An 18,460-nucleotide genomic window follows, 5' to 3' on the forward strand; every position below is an offset into this window, starting at 1 on the left:
AAAGATTTGGATAAATGTTTCATCTGTTTTTTCCCCCCATGCTCCCTATTGCCCAGCAAAGATAATGGATTCGTTCCACTCGTTTTGCAGTTGTCAGGTCTGTAAAATATTGAGTCGATAGGTCAATGTGACGCCAAGCGACAGGCAATTGAAGATGAAGGGTGATGATGTTAAAAGAAATGTTCTGGAAAGGAAAGATTTACCCCAGCAGGTTAAACTTTTCCAGATTTCCAAAAACATTCCCCCCTGCAGAGAGGGACCTTGTCCCAGCCTCGGTGGCCACGGGCAGCCAGCACCTCCTTTGAGGTCACAGGAGGCAGCAGATGAACCGGGGCTCATGGGATGGAGACCGTCCTCGTGGGGAGCGCTGAAGCTGCCGGGCTCTGGGCTTTCTGGGGGAAACATCCTCTGTTTCCCTCAGAAACAACCCTCCCCAGCAAAGAGCTCACCCCTGTGGGGCTGGGCCCTTGAGGCTGCCTGGTGGGATGCAGTGTGGGTACGGGGTCCCCCATCCACAGCCTCTGCGCTTTCCCCAGCAATGAGCCAACCCCCCCCCCCTCACCGAAGTTTCCCACTGCACCAATGTTGGGTCCCAAATTTCAGTCTGGCAGGTACAAATCCAGCCCCTTCTCAGTGATACTCACTTAAAGCGGTGCCTGCACCACCCTGCCAAGCATCCCTTGCTGTGACCCAGGCTCACCCGCCCGGACCCACTCATGGCCATGCCTTTCAGGAAATGCTGAAAATGCTTCGAAATGTGCCCAGCCCAGCCCTGTGCGAGTGCTGGGAACCAGCCAAGCCCCATCTGGGCGGCCTCAACACGGGAGGGGGCCAAGCCAGGCGCCCAGCTGCCCCACGGGTCAGCTCCGACTTGCTGGGCTGGGGTTTCTGTGCCCTCCACCCTCCCCTTTCCCAACCCTTTTCCTGGGGCAGCCTTTGGGGGACAGAGCAGGACATGGGTTAGGGACAAGACTGGGATACCCACAGCCTGAGCTGGCTGCTGGGGCAGGAAAGATACCACAACCCCAGTTCCTAAAATCCTCTCCTGGGACCCCCACCATCTCCTCCATCCCAACATTGCCCCCAAGGATGCCTCGTGGTCCCTGCTCGCCCCGAGCCCTGCCCGCAGTCCCTCCGTCCACAGGGAGGGCCCCTGCCGACGCCAGGGTGCATCTCCCACGGGCAGGCGGCTCTGTCCCGGTGGCACGTGGGCTCGGCAGCAGGGTGGCCCTGCACCCTCCCGCACCCCGTCCCACCCCCGGACCATGTAGGGCACCAGCTGCTTCCAGCCCAGAGCTTATAGGAAGAGGAAACCCCGTCCCCGCGCAGAGGAGGAAACCCGACAGCCCAGATGTGCACAGAGCAACACTGATAGGATTTTTATTATTTTTTCTTTTTTTTTTCCTCCTCTCTGCAAACAGAGGAGTTGCACGAGCGGTGGCAGGCACGGCCCGACTCACGGCGTGGCAAGCAGCGGGGCCAGCGGGAGGCTGCGGCACAGCCCTGGCGCAGCCATGGGGCAGAAGTGCATGGAGAAGGTGTCCTCCTTCCTCTTCGAGTATGACACCCCCAGGATGGTGCTGGTGAGGAACAAGAAGGTGGGACTGACCTTCCGGCTGATCCAGCTCATTGTCCTGGCGTACATCATCGGGTAAGGCTCCCTGGCGCCTGCTTTCCCCCAGATTAATGCTTTGCCACCGGGTTAAAAAGCAATGGAGATGAAGGGGCTTATATATCCCCTATATCCCGATGCAGGGGGGTTTATTGCTGATGGCATTGCATCCCCCTGGCCATGCCATTCCCATGCTGCCCAGTGTCCCACCATGGGTCCTTCAGATGGCCGCGTGCTCCCCGCGTCCTCCCCAGAAGCGGCTGCATGTGCGGGCTGGAGGTTCATCCCTGCCCAGCCCTGCTCCATGCACCAGGGCCCCGTCTCCTCACTGAGCGACATCCAAATCCTGCTCGAGATGCTGGACGGTGGCCTGAGAATCTGTTGTTATTTTTATTTTCATTTATATTAATGAAGAGGCAGCTGGGGCCAGCGTGGTGATTTGTGAGACCCAAGCGGCTTGAGACAGGACCATAAATCTCCCCGTCCACCGCCCCGCTGGGGAGGCAGGGCCAGCCCAGCGGCTGGGGCCGGGAGGGAGCCTCGCTCCAAATCCCTGGTTTGCTTTGCTTGTAGGAGGCAGCCCCGAGAGCAGCCACTGTACAAGAGCAACTGCTTTAAAAAGGCAGTGAGTGAAGCAGGCGGGCTCAGAGCTGTGCAAGGCTCTGTGTCCTCGGGTGCCCTGGGACTGCTGCTCCTGCCACAGCAATTCAGTCCCTGTCCCCTCAGTGTGGGATGATGTGCCGTGCTATGGGATGCGATGGTTGATAAAAATTTTTGCTGTGCCCCTATGGCTGCTGTGGGCTCAGCCCTCGAGAGAGACTGGCACCCTTCCATCGGGAAGGGCCCCACAGCAGGAGGTTTTCAGGGCGAGGGGGTGTCTGGCCATGAATTGGAAAAAATGGGTATTTTTGGGGTGCAGGGTGCCTAGTGCAGCCCAAAGAAAAGGCAGTAGCTCCCAGGGCTCGGCGCAAGCGAGTAGCTGCGGGGAGCAGCGGTGCCCATCCCAGCTTTTAGCACAGAACCCCTGGAAAGGGGGAAAACCTTCCCAGGGGGTCATCATGGGACCCCTGCGTCGCTCCCACCCTGCTCACCAGCTCTTTGGCTCACAAGGGTAATCCTCATCCCAAACTGCTGCCAAGCCAAGGTCTCAAGGATGCTCAGCTGCAAAGGGTTTTGCACCGGCCCAGAATGGTGTTACTGGGAGCAGCGCTGGCTCTGCTAAGGGCTGAGCCCATGAAATCCCTGGGGTCCAGCAAACCCAGCCGAGGGCAGCCGCTCCTGCAGACGGGGAACCAGCAGAGACGGTTGCTCAGAGCGGGACTTCCTAAGGAAATGTGGCTTAAGCAATCCAGCTAAAAGGGGACAGGCAGCCAGGAGGAAGCAAAAAGAGAACCTGCCTGGGGGGGACAGCCAGGGGCAGAGGAGAGGAGGTTGGCATGAAGTTGCTGTAGTTCGTACATTTTTGCTGTCTCAGTGGGGTCAGGCTCTGTTAGCAAGGGGCTGCCTGTGAGTGCGGTTGCCCGTAGTCCCACCAGCCATTGGCATCCCCTCGCTGCCTGCAGCACTGCCTCCGGTTCCCTGCCTGCCCTGAGCCACGATGCTTGAGATTTTCTCCTCTCTGAAAGCAAGTTTGGCAGGCAGATATTTATTTATTTACAATTACCCCAGCTTTGGTCCACCTTGGCAGCAAGCATGGGATGCTCATGGGGATGCATGCCGATGCATGGCTGTGCTGGAGGGATGTGTGGCAGTGCCATCAGTGCAGAGGAGGGATGTGGGGCTGACCCCACTGAGAGACCCGGCGTTACCCTTGGGGAGCAGCTCTTCTTTCTGCTGATACGCCGAGATAAGGCGGTATCGCTGCTGGCCAGGTGCCACTGGGCACTCCCTGGCTGGACATTGCTTTCTGGCTTTCATTTCCTGAAAACCTCACATGCGAGGAGGCTGCAGGTGAGCCGCAGGATGGGGCCGGCGAGGGAAGAGGGCTTGGTCGGGGAGCGACACCAGAGGACTTTTACCACCTGGGCAGGGCTCGATGCAGCATTTACAGCATGATGTGGAAATGACACCTTGTTTGCTGTGACCATGGCTCAGCGGCAGGGTGGGGGCCGCATCCTGCCCTGCCATGGGGAGGCTGTATTGCAGTGGCGTGCCCAGCCCTGAGTGCCTGCAGTCACCTCTGCTGGGGAGGGACGTGGTGGCAGCAGCAGAGGCCACGCTGGAGGCAGATTTAGGGAAACGCTATGCCATGGTGCTGCCCAGCTCACAGCCTCCTGCAGCCCCGAGGGCAGTGGGGAAGATACCCAGTGTAACCAGTATAACCCAGCATGGCCATCTGCCTTGGAGGAGGAGCTTGGAGCTGGGGGTCCCAGCTGGGGTAGCAGTGGTGCTGAATTTCTGCTCCCATCCCCAGGTGTTGGGACAGATGCCATCCCTGAGGTCCCCTCACCCCCTGTCCCAGGATGCCGATGGGGCTGCAAGCCAAAAAACGCCATCCCCAAGAGGTCCCCATAAGGTCTGGCACCCATAGGGCAGACCTCTGGGCAGCACCCAGGGTTCCCCTATTTTCCCCCATGCCCATCAGTCAGGTGCCTGAGGATGGGCTGACACAGCAGGCTGGCATCACGGGCCGTCCCACGGGCAATGCACTGCCTCTGTCACGGCCAGCAGGACCGGTGCCCGTGGCGGCGGGGACAAAAACCAGATCGCTCCTTTTTTAGCGCCAGGAACGCTCTGCACTGCTGGGAGCACTACCCAAAATGGTTGCTCACCCATGTTTATAGTCTCCCTGAGCCAGAGTTAATCCAGTGACAGCTTGTTTATGCCATCGGTTAGATAGTGTCAGGAGCCGGCCCTAATGGCTGCACGATGGAGTGGGAAATGCAAAGAGAGCCCCGTGCTGGCCACAGCATTGTCCCCAACCCTGCTACTGCAGCCCTCTTGCACCCAGGGCCAGGGCTCCACAGTTCCTTTTGCTGGATGGGGAATGGTGGCCCTGGATACGAGCTACATCCAGACTTACCCCTGTCTTGGCCCTGGAGGCACTGATTTTTGGAGAGTGCCTATGAAGTGGATCAAGAGGGTCCAGGTGGGTTGCCAAGCCCAGCAAGCTGCAAACTTGCTGCAGGCTTTATTCCCAAATGGCCAATGACCACCCTGCTCCACCTACTTTCACATACCCTCAACCACAAAATGTGTCCCATTCCCCCAAATAAATCATCCCAGCATGGAAGCCAGGTCCCGCAGCTACCACATGCCTTAGGCAAAGGGTGGGAGAGCTCAGCAACATGTCCCTCATCCACCTGGAGGAAATTTGGCAAATAAACCCCCAGGTGAGACTTGGTAGAAGCAGCCCCAGTCCGCAGTGATGTGCTGGGACTTGGGTCTCCTTTGGATGAGCACTGGTGGCCATGCTCACCCCACCACCTTTCCCCATCCAGGTGGGTCTTCCTCTACGAGAAGGGCTACCAGTCTCAGGACAGCATCGTCAGCTCGGTCTCAGTGAAGCTGAAAGGCCTGACGCTGACCAACGAGAGCATCATGGGCCCTCACATCTGGGATGTGGTGGATTATGTTTTCCCACCCCAGGTACGGAGTCAGGGTGGGTGGGTTTGGGGGTGTTGCTTTTGTCTCGACCGCTGCTTTTACCCATGCGCTGGGGTCCAGACGGGCTCCTCGGTGTAGGCTTTCCATGGGGCTAACCATGACAAGGTGTCCCTGTGGTGGAAAGCAGGTTGCTCTTGCCACAAACCTCTGCGCACATATCACCCCTGGGGATCATTCGGTGCTTGGGACCCACCATGGTTGATGGGGCACATTTGAGCCTGCCTCCGAAAGGATCAAGGCTCCTCCGGTGCCTCTAGATGAGCATCTCAGGCAGTAAGGGGGGTCCTCCACTGTCCCTGGGGCTGGTGGCGCTGCAGCTCCCCAGGGCCACCACCAGCTTCCCAAGCTGCAGTGGAGGAGGGCAAAGGACCCAAAGTTAGGGAGAAAGGTGCTGTCTGCCTGGACATGCCCCGGTGGTTTGGGTGCCCTACCCCTTGCCCCAGGGAGAGGCTCCTCGCACATACTCCATCAGAAAACGCCATGCCAGCTGTGAGCTTGTTGGCTGTGTCTCTGCAGGGGGACAGCTCATTCGTGGTGATGACCAACTTCATTGTCACCCCTGGACAGAAACAAGGAACCTGCCCGGAGGTAAATGCACTGGTTTCCTTCAGTGGTCTCAGCTTCTGTAATTTAGAGGGGTTGTATGGTGGCACTGGGGAAGGAGTTTTCCTGACATTGAGAGGTTTGGTGAAAGCCTGAACCTGGCCCCATATTATCGTTCCTGACTTGCGAGTGCTTTTATTCTGCTGAAAAACAGCCAGCATCCATCTAAGTTTTCTTCCCTTCGAGATGATCAAGCAGAACAGGCTCAAGGCTTGAATAAAAGCATCTGCCTGGAGATTAAAAAAGAAATCCCCCCTTTTTCCTGCTTAATCCGGACATCCTTGGTTGGGAAGTGGTGTACGGATGAGGCTCTGGCTGCAGCCGAGCAGCACTTCCCCTGGGGAAAATGCTGTGTGGTGAGGCAGGAGGGACAGAGGGACTGAAACGATGGGGTGTGATGCTGAAAGGTGGCTGCCTGCTTTCTCCAAACAGCTGCCAGACGCCGGGCTCTGCTCGCGGGACAGCGACTGCAGCAAAGGGAAATACAGCCGCCAGGGACAAGGTACGGCACAGGGCCCCGAGGCTCCGGCACCAGCATTTCTGGTGAGACAATGCTGAGCACAGCATGCTCCAGTGAAGCCACAGGGCTGGGGTGTCTGGCAGGGGGACCTGCTTTGGACCACCAACTGATGGGGTTTGGGGAAAACCTCTGACATCCTGGGTGAGGGTCCCACCTGGGCTGGTCCTGCTTTCCTCTTCCAAAAGAGATCTGAGCTGTAAAAAGTTCTCCCAACAAAAGGTTAATCAATACTATAACATTTCCCCCGAACTGCTGTCTTTCTAACAGCTAGGCATTTTCTGAGGTGTGTTTTAGCAAGAAAAATGCCCAGTTGCTCTCCTGTACAATAGTGCAAGAGAAACCACTGCCCCAAGCTGAGAGGCCATGATTAATTACCCTTTTTATAAAGGGGCACCAAAGCCCTGAGTATTTTGTGCCTTGGATGTCTGTGGCAGGGCTGAAGCTCCAACCAGATCCCATCCATCCCAGTGTGAGGCTGGGATTTCCCAGTATCCAGGGGTGTGAGCAGCCGTCCCTCTTCCCTACAGGGCTCATGACGGGCAAGTGTGTGCATTTCAACAGCTCTGTGAAGACCTGCGAGATCTTTGGCTGGTGCCCCGTTGAAGTTGATGACCATGTTCCCAGGTAAGCAATGATGTCATTGCTCCCTTTTTCACCCCGGTCCCACTCCAGTGGGACCTGGTGTAGGGCAGAGCAAGCCGGGGCTCTGCGGGTTGCTGCCAGGACAGCCTGGGTCATTGCAGACTCCATGGCTGTACATGCTGCCTGGTGTCCCCAGGGGGTTTGTGCCTCTCCTGGCATGGTTTGCTCCCCACCTCGCTGGTGGCTCACCCCATCTCTGCTGGATGTTCTGTGCATGGACCAGCAGCCCCTGTCTATCCTGTTTGCCTTCAGAGTAAAGTTGTTCTCTGCCCATGAGATGTTCTCCATCTCCAGCCTCCATGGGCCACTGTGAAACACTTCCTGGTAGATGCAAAGTCCTGTTCCTCCTTGCCTCCCCTCCCGGTGGGGGGGCTGCACGGTCAGCCATGGGTCTGCCAAGGAGTCCAGGGAAGCACCCAGGGCCCTTGAGCTCTCTTCCAGCCACCTCACTGTGCTTTTGGCGTTTCTTAACTGAAATCCCAGCACCTAACTCCATCTCTGTCCCCTAACAAGCACTTCCCTCCTTCTTTGGGGCTTTTCTGAACCTTGTTGGGATCTTTGACTTAGAAAGGGCAGGGATGAGATCACCAGTTTTTCTGGGTCCTGCTTGTCCCAATTTGGATGAATCTCCACCAAATGGGGCTTTCTCTAGAGGCCAGAGAGCCGAGTGAGGGACACATGCCAACAGTTGTGTTTTTCAGCCCTGCCCTGTTGTCAGAAGCAGAGAAGTTCACCTTGTTCATCAAGAACAGCATCACCTTCCCCAGGTTCAAGGTGTCCAGGTAAGAGGAGGTTTGGGGGGACAGCTTCTGCTCAGTTCACTCAGCCATGTCCCTAAGGGGAAACAGTGGGTGTAGCTGGATGCTTGATATAGAGGATGCTGTCCCTCACCAGCAAGCCTAGGTCTACTCTAACTACTGCGCCGATCACCACATTAGCTGATAGGAACTGTGACATTTCCCTCCCAAATCTGTCCCACCTCAGCCGGTAGCTGTGGTTACAGGAAAGAAGGTTTCTGGAATTAATATCCCCTGAGTTACCCTCATATGATGCACTTTAAAATACAGTTCCTCTGATTCTTCATTTTTCTTCTCCCTTTTCCTCCCTGAAGATAACAGTAAAACACTAAATGCCTCAGTGGGGTGTGAGCAGCCAGGATGAGCTTGCTGCCCAAAAATGAGCAGAGGCCCCTCTTACCGTCGCGGTTCCCACCTGTTTCTGCAGCAGGTTGTAGGGTCAGCCCCTTCCAGGCAGCGCTGGAAACAGTGCCGCTGGCTGAAGGCGCACACGTAAGAGGATTTGTGATGACACTGATTATATATCTGATTTGGAACAAATTAACAGAAGCAATTTGTGCTGAAGACAGCAGATTCTTCTCTCTAAGCCGATCGCATCCCCGCGCTGCAGCCAAGGTTAAATGCCCTGGCAGCCAGCACCCTTGGCAAAGTCTCAAGCTGGCCTTGAGCTGCACCCCAAGAGGTGGCTGGGAGAGGGGATCCCCCACCAGCAGCAAGGAGAGGCAGCAACCTGAGTGAGGGCAGGCAGGAGGGGGGATGCGATGAGGGACAGCATGTCCTGGGAGGTGAGGGCGGCCAGGCTGGCTGCCATTGCAGGGGCTGAGCCAGAGCCAGCTGGGGTCATGGGAAAACTTCCTGCCTTTGATCACTGCTGCTAATTAACTGCTGAGCATAAATGATGGGATGGGGTTGAGCAAGGCGCAAGGCTTACAACACCATCTGGGTCAAGAAGGCTTCACAGAAAGACTATTTTTAGGCAAAAGAGCAGAGTGAGGTGGAAGGCAAGACATTGTCCTTCCCTTTCCACCCTTTCTGGAGGAGATGGCAAAATCCAGCTGAATGTAAAAGCTGTGGGATATGCTGTCCATGAGCTGTCCTAGAGGAAAACTGTTGGTGCATGGAGCATTGCCTGGCAGAACCCATGGACGAGCTGACATGCGAACGGGAGAGGCAGCTGGGAGGGATGGTGGAGGCCATGGAAGGGTTTGCGAAGCTGAGGGACGAGAGAGGGGGTTGCTAGAAGAGGTGAGGACAGGCAGACTTGTCCTGAAGAAATGGGTTTGGGCAGCAGGCAAAGCAGCAAACCCAAAGCAGAGGTGGAGACCATTTGCAGGAGAGAAAACAGCAGAGAGGCTTCCTCTGCAAGAGGGGATTCAGGGGACACGAGTTGCTGATGGGGTGGGAGAAACCAGGCAGGGCTGGAGGAAAGGGCCCACTCTCCATGTGCAGGGTCTGCTGAGCACGTGGGGGAGGAGGACGAAGCCCTCAGCTTTGCAGTTACCTGGCTTTGAGCAATGGGTTGGACCAGGGACTTCCAGAGGTCCTTTCCCATCCAAATTATTGCGTTATTCAGACTCTTTCTCACTCTCTTTTCCTTCACAGGCGCAACTTGGTTGAGGGCGTTACCAAACAGTATCTGAAGAAATGCACCTATCACAAAGTCACCGATTCCTTATGCCCTGTGTTTGACCTGGGATACGTGGTGAAGGAATCGGGCCAGAATTTTACCTTCCTGGCTGTTAAGGTACTTCAATTTCAAATGATGTTTCTCGCTGACATGGGGAGTGGGACACTGACAGAGCGATCATGCCCAAGCTGTTGAGATGCGAGGGATCTGTTTTCTCAAGGACTCGCGAGGCAGTGTCAGAATTAGCTCCTAAAGATTATGAATCCTCCTGGGCATGGCCTAATACTTAAGCCTTTCTTGGAAACTCCCCTGTAAGATTGACAAGATTTGACCTGCTCGCAATAAATCCAGGGTTCAGTTTGTTTTAATTTGTGCAATGAATGGCTAGAGCTGCGTGGCCAAATCCCATCTGATTGACCTTGGAAGCCTCGGCTGGATGGTCAAATACTGGTCATTGCACAATGCAAACTGCAGCCTCTCCCCAGGCTTGGAAACGCAGCTTTGCCCAATGCTTCTCAGGGTGGTATGCAAGAGTATCTGCTATTTCTGCACTGCAGAGCCTTAAGATAACTTTGCTAGGCATTAAATAAAATCAGAGGCTTGCATATATTAAAGGCGCAAAAAACCAAGTCTCTGGGGCACAGCTAGTTACAGCCTGGACCGAGCGTGGGAGGGACTGCTTCATTTCCTAGCAGAAAACCTCTTAAAGGAGGTTTACGCCGTTGCCTTTCCCTGTACATCTCCTCACCCTTGCAGACTCTCCTGCTCAGCTGAGCTCTCAGGAAGCCCCTTGAAAGACTGGAGATGGTGCAAGGTCATCTCACGTGTCATCACACTTCAAAGCATTCAGCCACAGCATGACATTTAGGCATAAGCTGCTGCTCTGACTGCTGCTCTGTGTGAAAACCTCTTAAAGGAGGTTTTCTTCTGATTTTCATGGGTTCATTTCACTCTCCTCTATGACCTTGTTAAATTGCCTTTGATTTTCCCTGTGACGTTAATGGTTTGATGGCAGGGTTAGGCCACAGGGCAGGCAAATCTTATGGGTAAAATCAGGCAAGGAAAGGCTGTCCCACTGGGACCGTGGGGGATCTGCAGTGGGCACTGTTTCTCAGGACCATGCCTTGGGCACGGGATGCTGCCCAGGAACAAGAAGGCATGAATTTAGCTGTGTATCCAGCATTTAGGGCAGAAGCAAGCGCCTCTGCATAGGGTGATGTATAGGCATGAAGTTGAGGCTGCCCAGGAGGGCTGAGACAGCAGTGGGGTTCATGTACCCTGGAGAGCCAGGGCACCTCGTAGCATCGAGAAAGGCCACATATGAGGAGAGAAGGAGTTTCTCCATGCAGGCTAAGTCCAAGGAGGTTGGGCCGAGCTGGACAACCTCATGATTCCTGTCTCGGCTGCAGGGCGGAGTGGTGGGCATCACCATAGACTGGAACTGTGACCTCGACTGGCCTGTCCGGTACTGCAAACCCATTTACCAGTTCCACGGCCTTTACAACGATGACAGCAACGTTTCACCGGGCTTCAACTTCAGGTAAGGAGATCCCTGTTAACTCTCCAGGCAGAATTGAGTGGTGACATCTTTCAGGATCCCACAGCACTCAAGGGATGGTGGAAGATCAGGGACTGTTCTCCAAAATACTCACTGCCAGACAGCAGTGCTCTCTTTAGAATGGCATGAGGAAAGTAATAACCCATCTCTTGGTGTCAAAATTACGCCGTTGCCTTTCCCTGTACACCTCCTCACCCTTGCAGACTCTCCTGCTCAGCTGAGCTCTCAGGAAGCCCCTTGAAAGACTGGAGATGGTGCAAGGTCATCTCACGTGTTCCCACACTTCAAAGCATTCAGCCACAGCATGACATTTAGGCATAAGCTGCTGCTCTGACTGCTGCTCTGTGTGAAGCCACCACTAGTGCTGCACTAATATCTGCTGTCACGTAGCACTTGGGGTCACCACGTGTCAGCACAAGCAGGAGCTTTAGCTGCAACCTGCAGGCAGGGAAACTGAGGCACAGAGGGGAGAGGTGCCAACAGCCCAGCTCCTTCGGCGGGATTAAGGAGAGGGTTAGGACCAGGTCTGTGATAGTGCATCCCCAGACCCCTCTCCTGCTCCCACCAAGATCCTGATGCCGTTGGGTTGCAGGGGGCTGTTAGACACCCTGGCAGGCCATTAATGCTCACCATCCAATTGGACAGATACGCCAAATACTACAAAGAAGATGGGAAGGACAAGAGGACGCTCTACAAGGTGTTTGGGATCCGATTCGACATTTTGGTGAATGGCAAGGTAAGGGTGGCCAGGCGCTGGGTTTGCCTCTGGCTCCCCAGGATGACAGTGCCATATCCTCAGGCAGGTACCAGCTCTGTAACACAGCACCGGGGTCTCATGGGGCCAGGAAAACCAATGCGAGTGGTTTCCTCGGGTCAGTGGTTTTGTCCCAAAAAACATCACGATGGGTTGGGGGGGAACTGTGGAAAGTCAAAACCTTTCACTAATATTTCCAAAAGCTGAATGTTTGCACTTTTCTATTTTGTCTTTTTCTTCCCACTGGGAGAGAAGGCTTTCCTCGTTGTGTTCCCACTGGGAATATTTAAAGGGTATACTTACTTTTTTTTAATTAAAAATACAGGAAGCAAAGTAATTTCAATTTGTGTCAGCCTAAAACCAGCCTACCATATTTTTCTGTTTGACTGTTGAGCTTAAAACCAGCTCTTACCCAGCTCCTGTTTCTCTCTGTGCTGTGGTTGTGGTTTGGGTTGCTACAAAGCTATTTAGTTGAGCCCCACCTATAGCTATGGCACTTTTTTTTTTTTCCTGGGGTGGTTGTAACATATCACCTCTTTTCTCTGATTTTATTCAGGCAGGCAAATTTGACATCATCCCAACCATGACCACAATCGGGTCCGGAATTGGTATTTTTGGAGTGGTAAGTTCAGATATTTCCAGCCTCTTTATGGAGACTCAAATTATTCTCCTTGCCTGTGACATCCATGGGGAAGTGTCCCTGAGCAGCAGTGAAATACTGGTTCCCACTCAGGCAACAGGGGATGGGCAAAAGGGGGAAAGGAGGTGCTCTCCTGCCTCACTAGCTCAGGAGGATAGATTCCTGCGTCCATGAGCTGTCCTAGAGGAAAACTGTTGGTGCATGGAGCATTGCCTGGCAGAACCCATGGACGAGCTGACATGCGAACGGGAGAGGCAGCTGGGAGGGATGGTGGAGGCCATGGAAGGGTTTGCGAAGCTGAGGGACGAGAGAGGGGGTTGCTAGAAGAGGTGAGGACAGGCAGACTTGTCCTGAAGAAATGGGTTTGGGCAGCAGGCAAAGCAGCAAACCCAAAGCAGAGGTGGAGACCATTTGCAGGAGAGAAAACAGCAGAGAGGCTTCCTCTGCAAGAGGGGATTCAGGGGACACGAGTTGCTGATGGGGTGGGAGAAACCAGGCAGGGCTGGAGGAAAGGGCCCACTCTCCATGTGCAGGGTCTGCTGAGCACGTGGGGGAGGAGGACGAAGCCCTCAGCTTTGCAGTTACCTGGCTTTGAGCAATGGGTTGGACCAGGGACTTCCAGAGGTCCTTTCCCACCCAAATTATTGCGTTATTCAGACTCTTTCTCACTCTCTTTTCCTTCACAGGCGCAACTTGGTTGAGGGCGTTACCAAACAGTATCTGAAGAAATGCACCTATCACAAAGTCACCGATTCCTTATGCCCTGTGTTTGACCTGGGATACGTGGTGAAGGAATCGGGCCAGAATTTTACCTTCCTGGCTGTTAAGGTACTTCAATTTCAAATGATGTTTCTCGCTGACATGGGGAGTGGGACACTGACAGAGCGATCATGCCCAAGCTGTTGAGATGCGAGGGATCTGTTTTCTCAAGGACTCGCGAGGCAGTGTCAGAATTAGCTCCTAAAGATTATGAATCCTCCTGGGCATGGCCTAATACTTAAGCCTTTCTTGGAAACTCCCCTGTAAGATTGACAAGATTTGACCTGCTCGCAATAAATCCAGGGTTCAGTTTGTTTTAATTTGTGCAATGAATGGCTAGAGCTGCGTGGCCAAATCCCATCTGATTGACCTTGGAAGCCTCGGCTGGATGGTCAAATACTGGTCATTGCACAATGCAAACTGCAGCCTCTCCCCAGGCTTGGAAACGCAGCTTTGCCCAATGCTTCTCAGGGTGGTATGCAAGAGTATCTGCTATTTCTGCACTGCAGAGCCTTAAGATAACTTTGCTAGGCATTAAATAAAATCAGAGGCTTGCATATATTAAAGGCGCAAAAAACCAAGTCTCTGGGGCACAGCTAGTTACAGCCTGGACCGAGCGTGGGAGGGACTGCTTCATTTCCTAGCAGAAAACCTCTTAAAGGAGGTTTACGCCGTTGCCTTTCCCTGTACATCTCCTCACCCTTGCAGACTCTCCTGCTCAGCTGAGCTCTCAGGAAGCCCCTTGAAAGACTGGAGATGGTGCAAGGTCATCTCACGTGTCATCACACTTCAAAGCATTCAGCCACAGCATGACATTTAGGCATAAGCTGCTGCTCTGACTGCTGCTCTGTGTGAAAACCTCTTAAAGGAGGTTTTCTTCTGATTTTCATGGGTTCATTTCACTCTCCTCTATGACCTTGTTAAATTGCCTTTGATTTTCCCTGTGACGTTAATGGTTTGATGGCAGGGTTAGGCCACAGGGCAGGCAAATCTTATGGGTAAAATCAGGCAAGGAAAGGCTGTCCCACTGGGACCGTGGGGGATCTGCAGTGGGCACTGTTTCTCAGGACCATGCCTTGGGCACGGGATGCTGCCCAGGAACAAGAAGGCATGAATTTAGCTGTGTATCCAGCATTTAGGGCAGAAGCAAGCGCCTCTGCATAGGGTGATGTATAGGCATGAAGTTGAGGCTGCCCAGGAGGGCTGAGACAGCAGTGGGGTCCATGTACCCTGGAGAGCCAGGGCACCTTGTAGCATCGAGAAAGGCCACATATGAGGAGAGAAGGAGTTTCTCCATGCAGGCTAAGTCCAAGGAGGTTGGGCCGAGCTGGACAACCTCATGATTCCTGTCTCGGCTGCAGGGCGGAGTGGTGGGCATCACCATAGACTGGAACTGTGACCTCGACTGGCCTGTCCGGTACTGCAAACCCATTTACCAGTTCCACGGCCTTTACAACGATGACAGCAACGTTTCACCGGGCTTCAACTTCAGGTAAGGAGATCCCTGTTAACTCTCCAGGCAGAATTGAGTGGTGACATCTTTCAGGATCCCACAGCACTCAAGGGATGGTGGAAGATCAGGGACTGTTCTCCAAAATACTCACTGCCAGACAGCAGTGCTCTCTTTAGAATGGCATGAGGAAAGTAATAACCCATCTCTTGGTGTCAAAATTACGCCGTTGCCTTTCCCTGTACACCTCCTCACCCTTGCAGACTCTCCTGCTCAGCTGAGCTCTCAGGAAGCCCCTTGAAAGACTGGAGATGGTGCAAGGTCATCTCACGTGTTCCCACACTTCAAAGCATTCAGCCACAGCATGACATTTAGGCATAAGCTGCTGCTCTGACTGCTGCTCTGTGTGAAGCCACCACTAGTGCTGCACTAATATCTGCTGTCACGTAGCACTTGGGGTCACCACGTGTCAGCACAAGCAGGAGCTTTAGCTGCAACCTGCAGGCAGGGAAACTGAGGCACAGAGGGGAGAGGTGCCAACAGCCCAGCTCCTTCGGCGGGATTAAGGAGAGGGTTAGGACCAGGTCTGTGATAGTGCATCCCCAGACCCCTCTCCTGCTCCCACCAAGATCCTGATGCCGTTGGGTTGCAGGGGGCTGTTAGACACCCTGGCAGGCCATTAATGCTCACCATCCAATTGGACAGATACGCCAAATACTACAAAGAAGATGGGAAGGACAAGAGGACGCTCTACAAGGTGTTTGGGATCCGATTCGACATTTTGGTGAATGGCAAGGTAAGGGTGGCCAGGCGCTGGGTTTGCCTCTGGCTCCCCAGGATGACAGTGCCATATCCTCAGGCAGGTACCAGCTCTGTAACACAGCACCGGGGTCTCATGGGGCCAGGAAAACCAATGCGAGTGGTTTCCTCGGGTCAGTGGTTTTGTCCCAAAAAACATCACGATGGGTTGGGGGGGAACTGTGGAAAGTCAAAACCTTTCACTAATATTTCCAAAAGCTGAATGTTTGCACTTTTCTATTTTGTCTTTTTCTTCCCACTGGGAGAGAAGGCTTTCCTCGTTGTGTTCCCACTGGGAATATTTAAAGGGTATACTTACTTTTTTTTAATTAAAAATACAGGAAGCAAAGTAATTTCAATTTGTGTCAGCCTAAAACCAGCCTACCATATTTTTCTGTTTGACTGTTGAGCTTAAAACCAGCTCTTACCCAGCTCCTGTTTCTCTCTGTGCTGTGGTTGTGGTTTGGGTTGCTACAAAGCTATTTAGTTGAGCCCCACCTATAGCTATGGCACTTTTTTTTTTTTCCTGGGGTGGTTGTAACATATCACCTCTTTTCTCTGATTTTATTCAGGCAGGCAAATTTGACATCATCCCAACCATGACCACAATCGGGTCCGGAATTGGTATTTTTGGAGTGGTAAGTTCAGATATTTCCAGCCTCTTTATGGAGACTCAAATTATTCTCCTTGCCTGTGACATCCATGGGGAAGTGTCCCTGAGCAGCAGTGAAATACTGGTTCCCACTCAGGCAACAGGGGATGGGCAAAAGGGGGAAAGGAGGTGCTCTCCTGCCTCACTAGCTCAGGAGGATAGATTCCTGAAAAAAAATCCTGCTGCCCACCAGCTGATGTGAACTCTGCTAGCAGGAGCTGCTGCCCTGCGGAGTGAGGGGAAGCAGGCTTTCATGGCGGTGCCACGTCTTAGTATCTTGATGGTTTCAAGTTAGAGCCGGTACTGAGGGGGTTTTAGAGGTGATGGGCAGTATTTCATGCACAACAGAAAATCAATATCCTATTTGGTTGTGGTCATTTTGGTTTGGCATGACCCAAAGGGTGTTGTGCTCTGCGTATACCTGAAGTGGAAGCACTTAACTTCTGTTGACTTAAATTGCCCAGTATTGAACCCAGCACACTTCACTTCTGTCCTAAATGGACATTCAGGGGCTGTACGCTCTGTATCAGCTGGCACGTTGTGGGTTGAAGCAGAAGGGACCCTAATTTGTGGGGCAAACTGGAACAAGCTGGAAGTACAAGGTGGCACAGGTGAGCTGGGAGGGCAGCCCCAACACTAACTGCACTTTGATTTAAGGCCTCTGTCCTCTGCGACCTGCTCCTGCTTCATTTTCTCCAAGGACGGGACTATTACAAGCAGAAGAAATTCAAATATGCGGAACAGGAGCCTGTAAGTAACAGCACGTCCCTCCCCTGCAGAGGCTCTTGTGGGTGTGAGTGTGGATGCGTGCATGGGTAATGATGCTGTAACAGAAACAACATTTATACAATATATTGAGGAGCAACCAGGCACCTTCCTGAGCTAGTGGTAATCCTGAGCCCTTGGGACTGTCAGAGATTGGGATCCATGAATCTCCTCTCCAAAATTATAGAGATCTTCTGTGTGACTCGCTATTAATAGCTTTATTCCCTCCCTTTATCCCCAGATATTCCAGTATCTGTTAACACTTGCATTGCTTTAATGGAAGCAGAGACAGACCAGTGCCTTAGCAAACTGGAAAATGTCCCCTTTTCTGCTTTCTGAGAACATCTCCATGACTCTGGGATGTTTCGTGGCGTTTCATAGGATGTGAAAACAGCTCCCCTCAAATTAATTTGAAATTATGCTTATACATCGGGGGTTAGAAGTTGCTGTTCAACCACATTTTTCCCTGGCATTAGAAAGGGGCAGATCTGTAAAAGAATCATCGTTTTCTCTCATTTAACTCCCAGTCGAAGTCGCATAAGAAGGGAAAGGAGCTGGACAACACGCAGAGAGAGGTGAGTGGTGTTTCCCCAGCCCTGCTGGCATACGGCTGGCAGGGGTGAGGGCTATGGGTCTCAGGGCTATCCCAAGGCCCCTGGGAAGGCAGCAGGGCTCCAGGGAGGCATGGAGGAGATCTGAGTTGTGGGCTGTAATGCCTAACCGGGGGTCAGCATTTGCCAGGGCAGGTAGGCTCATGGGGCAGCACTGGGTGCAGGATGAGGGATTGACATCGCATCTTCGATGGCGGCATCACTTAAAGAGGGGCAGTGGGGGGCAAGACACCAGAAATCACTGTGCACCTCTCTCTCTTGGCAGAATCCACACTGACTGATGAACTTGCACCCTCTTCCTCCTCTTCTTCCTCTCCTGAAACACGGTCATCATCCCCTGTCACCAGCCTGCACTAGCCCCAAGGCCAGCAGAAGCAGTGTCCAACACCAGCTCATGGGAATGTGGCACCCTGCAGCCAGGGCAGGGTCCGGCTGGCCGGGCGCTCTGCCTCTGGTGGGACACGCTGCGATGCTGTGGGTGGGTTAAACTCGTGTTGGGCATCAGGGAGCCACTAAGGCAACCTCGGGGCCCTCCACCAGACCTGCTGCAGGGCACCGGGGTCTGCCGCCTTTGCAGGCACTTCTGCACCTGCCTGGTGTGCCAGGGCCATGCCAGGGCATCCCACACCCTGAAGCCCCCGGGGAGAGCATCGCTGCCTCTCCTTCCCCAGCAGCACCCTTGGACAGCTCCAAATTGAAGAGAGTGGGAGGGAAGGCGAGCTGGCAAGAACCATGCCCAGTCCCTCAGCATGGGAGAAAAATGGTTATTTTGTAAGAATGTATTTTATTAAAAAAAATAAACCTTTAGTTTTTCTACTACATCCCTTTGCAGTGCCCATGCTTGCCCCGGGGCGCGGGGTATGCCGTGCTTTTCAGCACTGGGGGGGTTTGTGCATGCAAAGCAATCCTGTAAATCCGGCTGGAGCATGGGGCCTCTGCGATGGGCTCAGTGCAGGTTCCCCCAGGCTCTGCCTTCCCATGCAGGGCCCCTGGGCCTCCAGCCATGAGCAGGGGTTGTTATCGGGGTTGTTATCAGGGTTGTCACTTGGGTTTCCTCCTCAGACAA

The 18,460-nt window shown here is 53.6% G+C and overlaps 2 protein-coding genes across 2 annotated transcripts; both read left to right on the plus strand.

Moving 5' to 3' along the window:
* Nucleotides 1-1,419: 1,419 nt before the first annotated feature.
* Nucleotides 1,420-17,406, plus strand: LOC103912911 (P2X purinoceptor 1-like). The gene is made up of 12 exons (XM_009319321.1): nt 1,420-1,651; nt 5,053-5,200; nt 5,735-5,806; nt 6,254-6,323; nt 6,869-6,965; nt 7,685-7,765; nt 9,383-9,524; nt 10,817-10,947; nt 11,611-11,701; nt 12,276-12,341; nt 16,676-16,768; nt 17,311-17,406. The coding sequence occupies exons 1-12, from the start codon at nt 1,515-1,517 to the stop codon at nt 17,404-17,406; spliced, it is 1,224 nt and encodes a 407-aa protein (XP_009317596.1). The 5' UTR covers nt 1,420-1,514.
* Nucleotides 12,585-16,488, plus strand: LOC103912888 (P2X purinoceptor 1-like). The gene is made up of 6 exons (XM_009319298.1): nt 12,585-12,646; nt 13,046-13,187; nt 14,480-14,610; nt 15,274-15,364; nt 15,939-16,004; nt 16,483-16,488. The coding sequence occupies exons 1-6, from the start codon at nt 12,585-12,587 to the stop codon at nt 16,486-16,488; spliced, it is 498 nt and encodes a 165-aa protein (XP_009317573.1).
* Nucleotides 17,407-18,460: the final 1,054 nt, after the last annotated feature.

This window comes from Pygoscelis adeliae, unplaced genomic scaffold (genome assembly GCF_000699105.1).
Source record: "Pygoscelis adeliae isolate BGI_AS28 unplaced genomic scaffold, ASM69910v1 Scaffold282, whole genome shotgun sequence".
Classification (NCBI taxonomy): Eukaryota; Metazoa; Chordata; class Aves; order Sphenisciformes; family Spheniscidae; genus Pygoscelis; species Pygoscelis adeliae.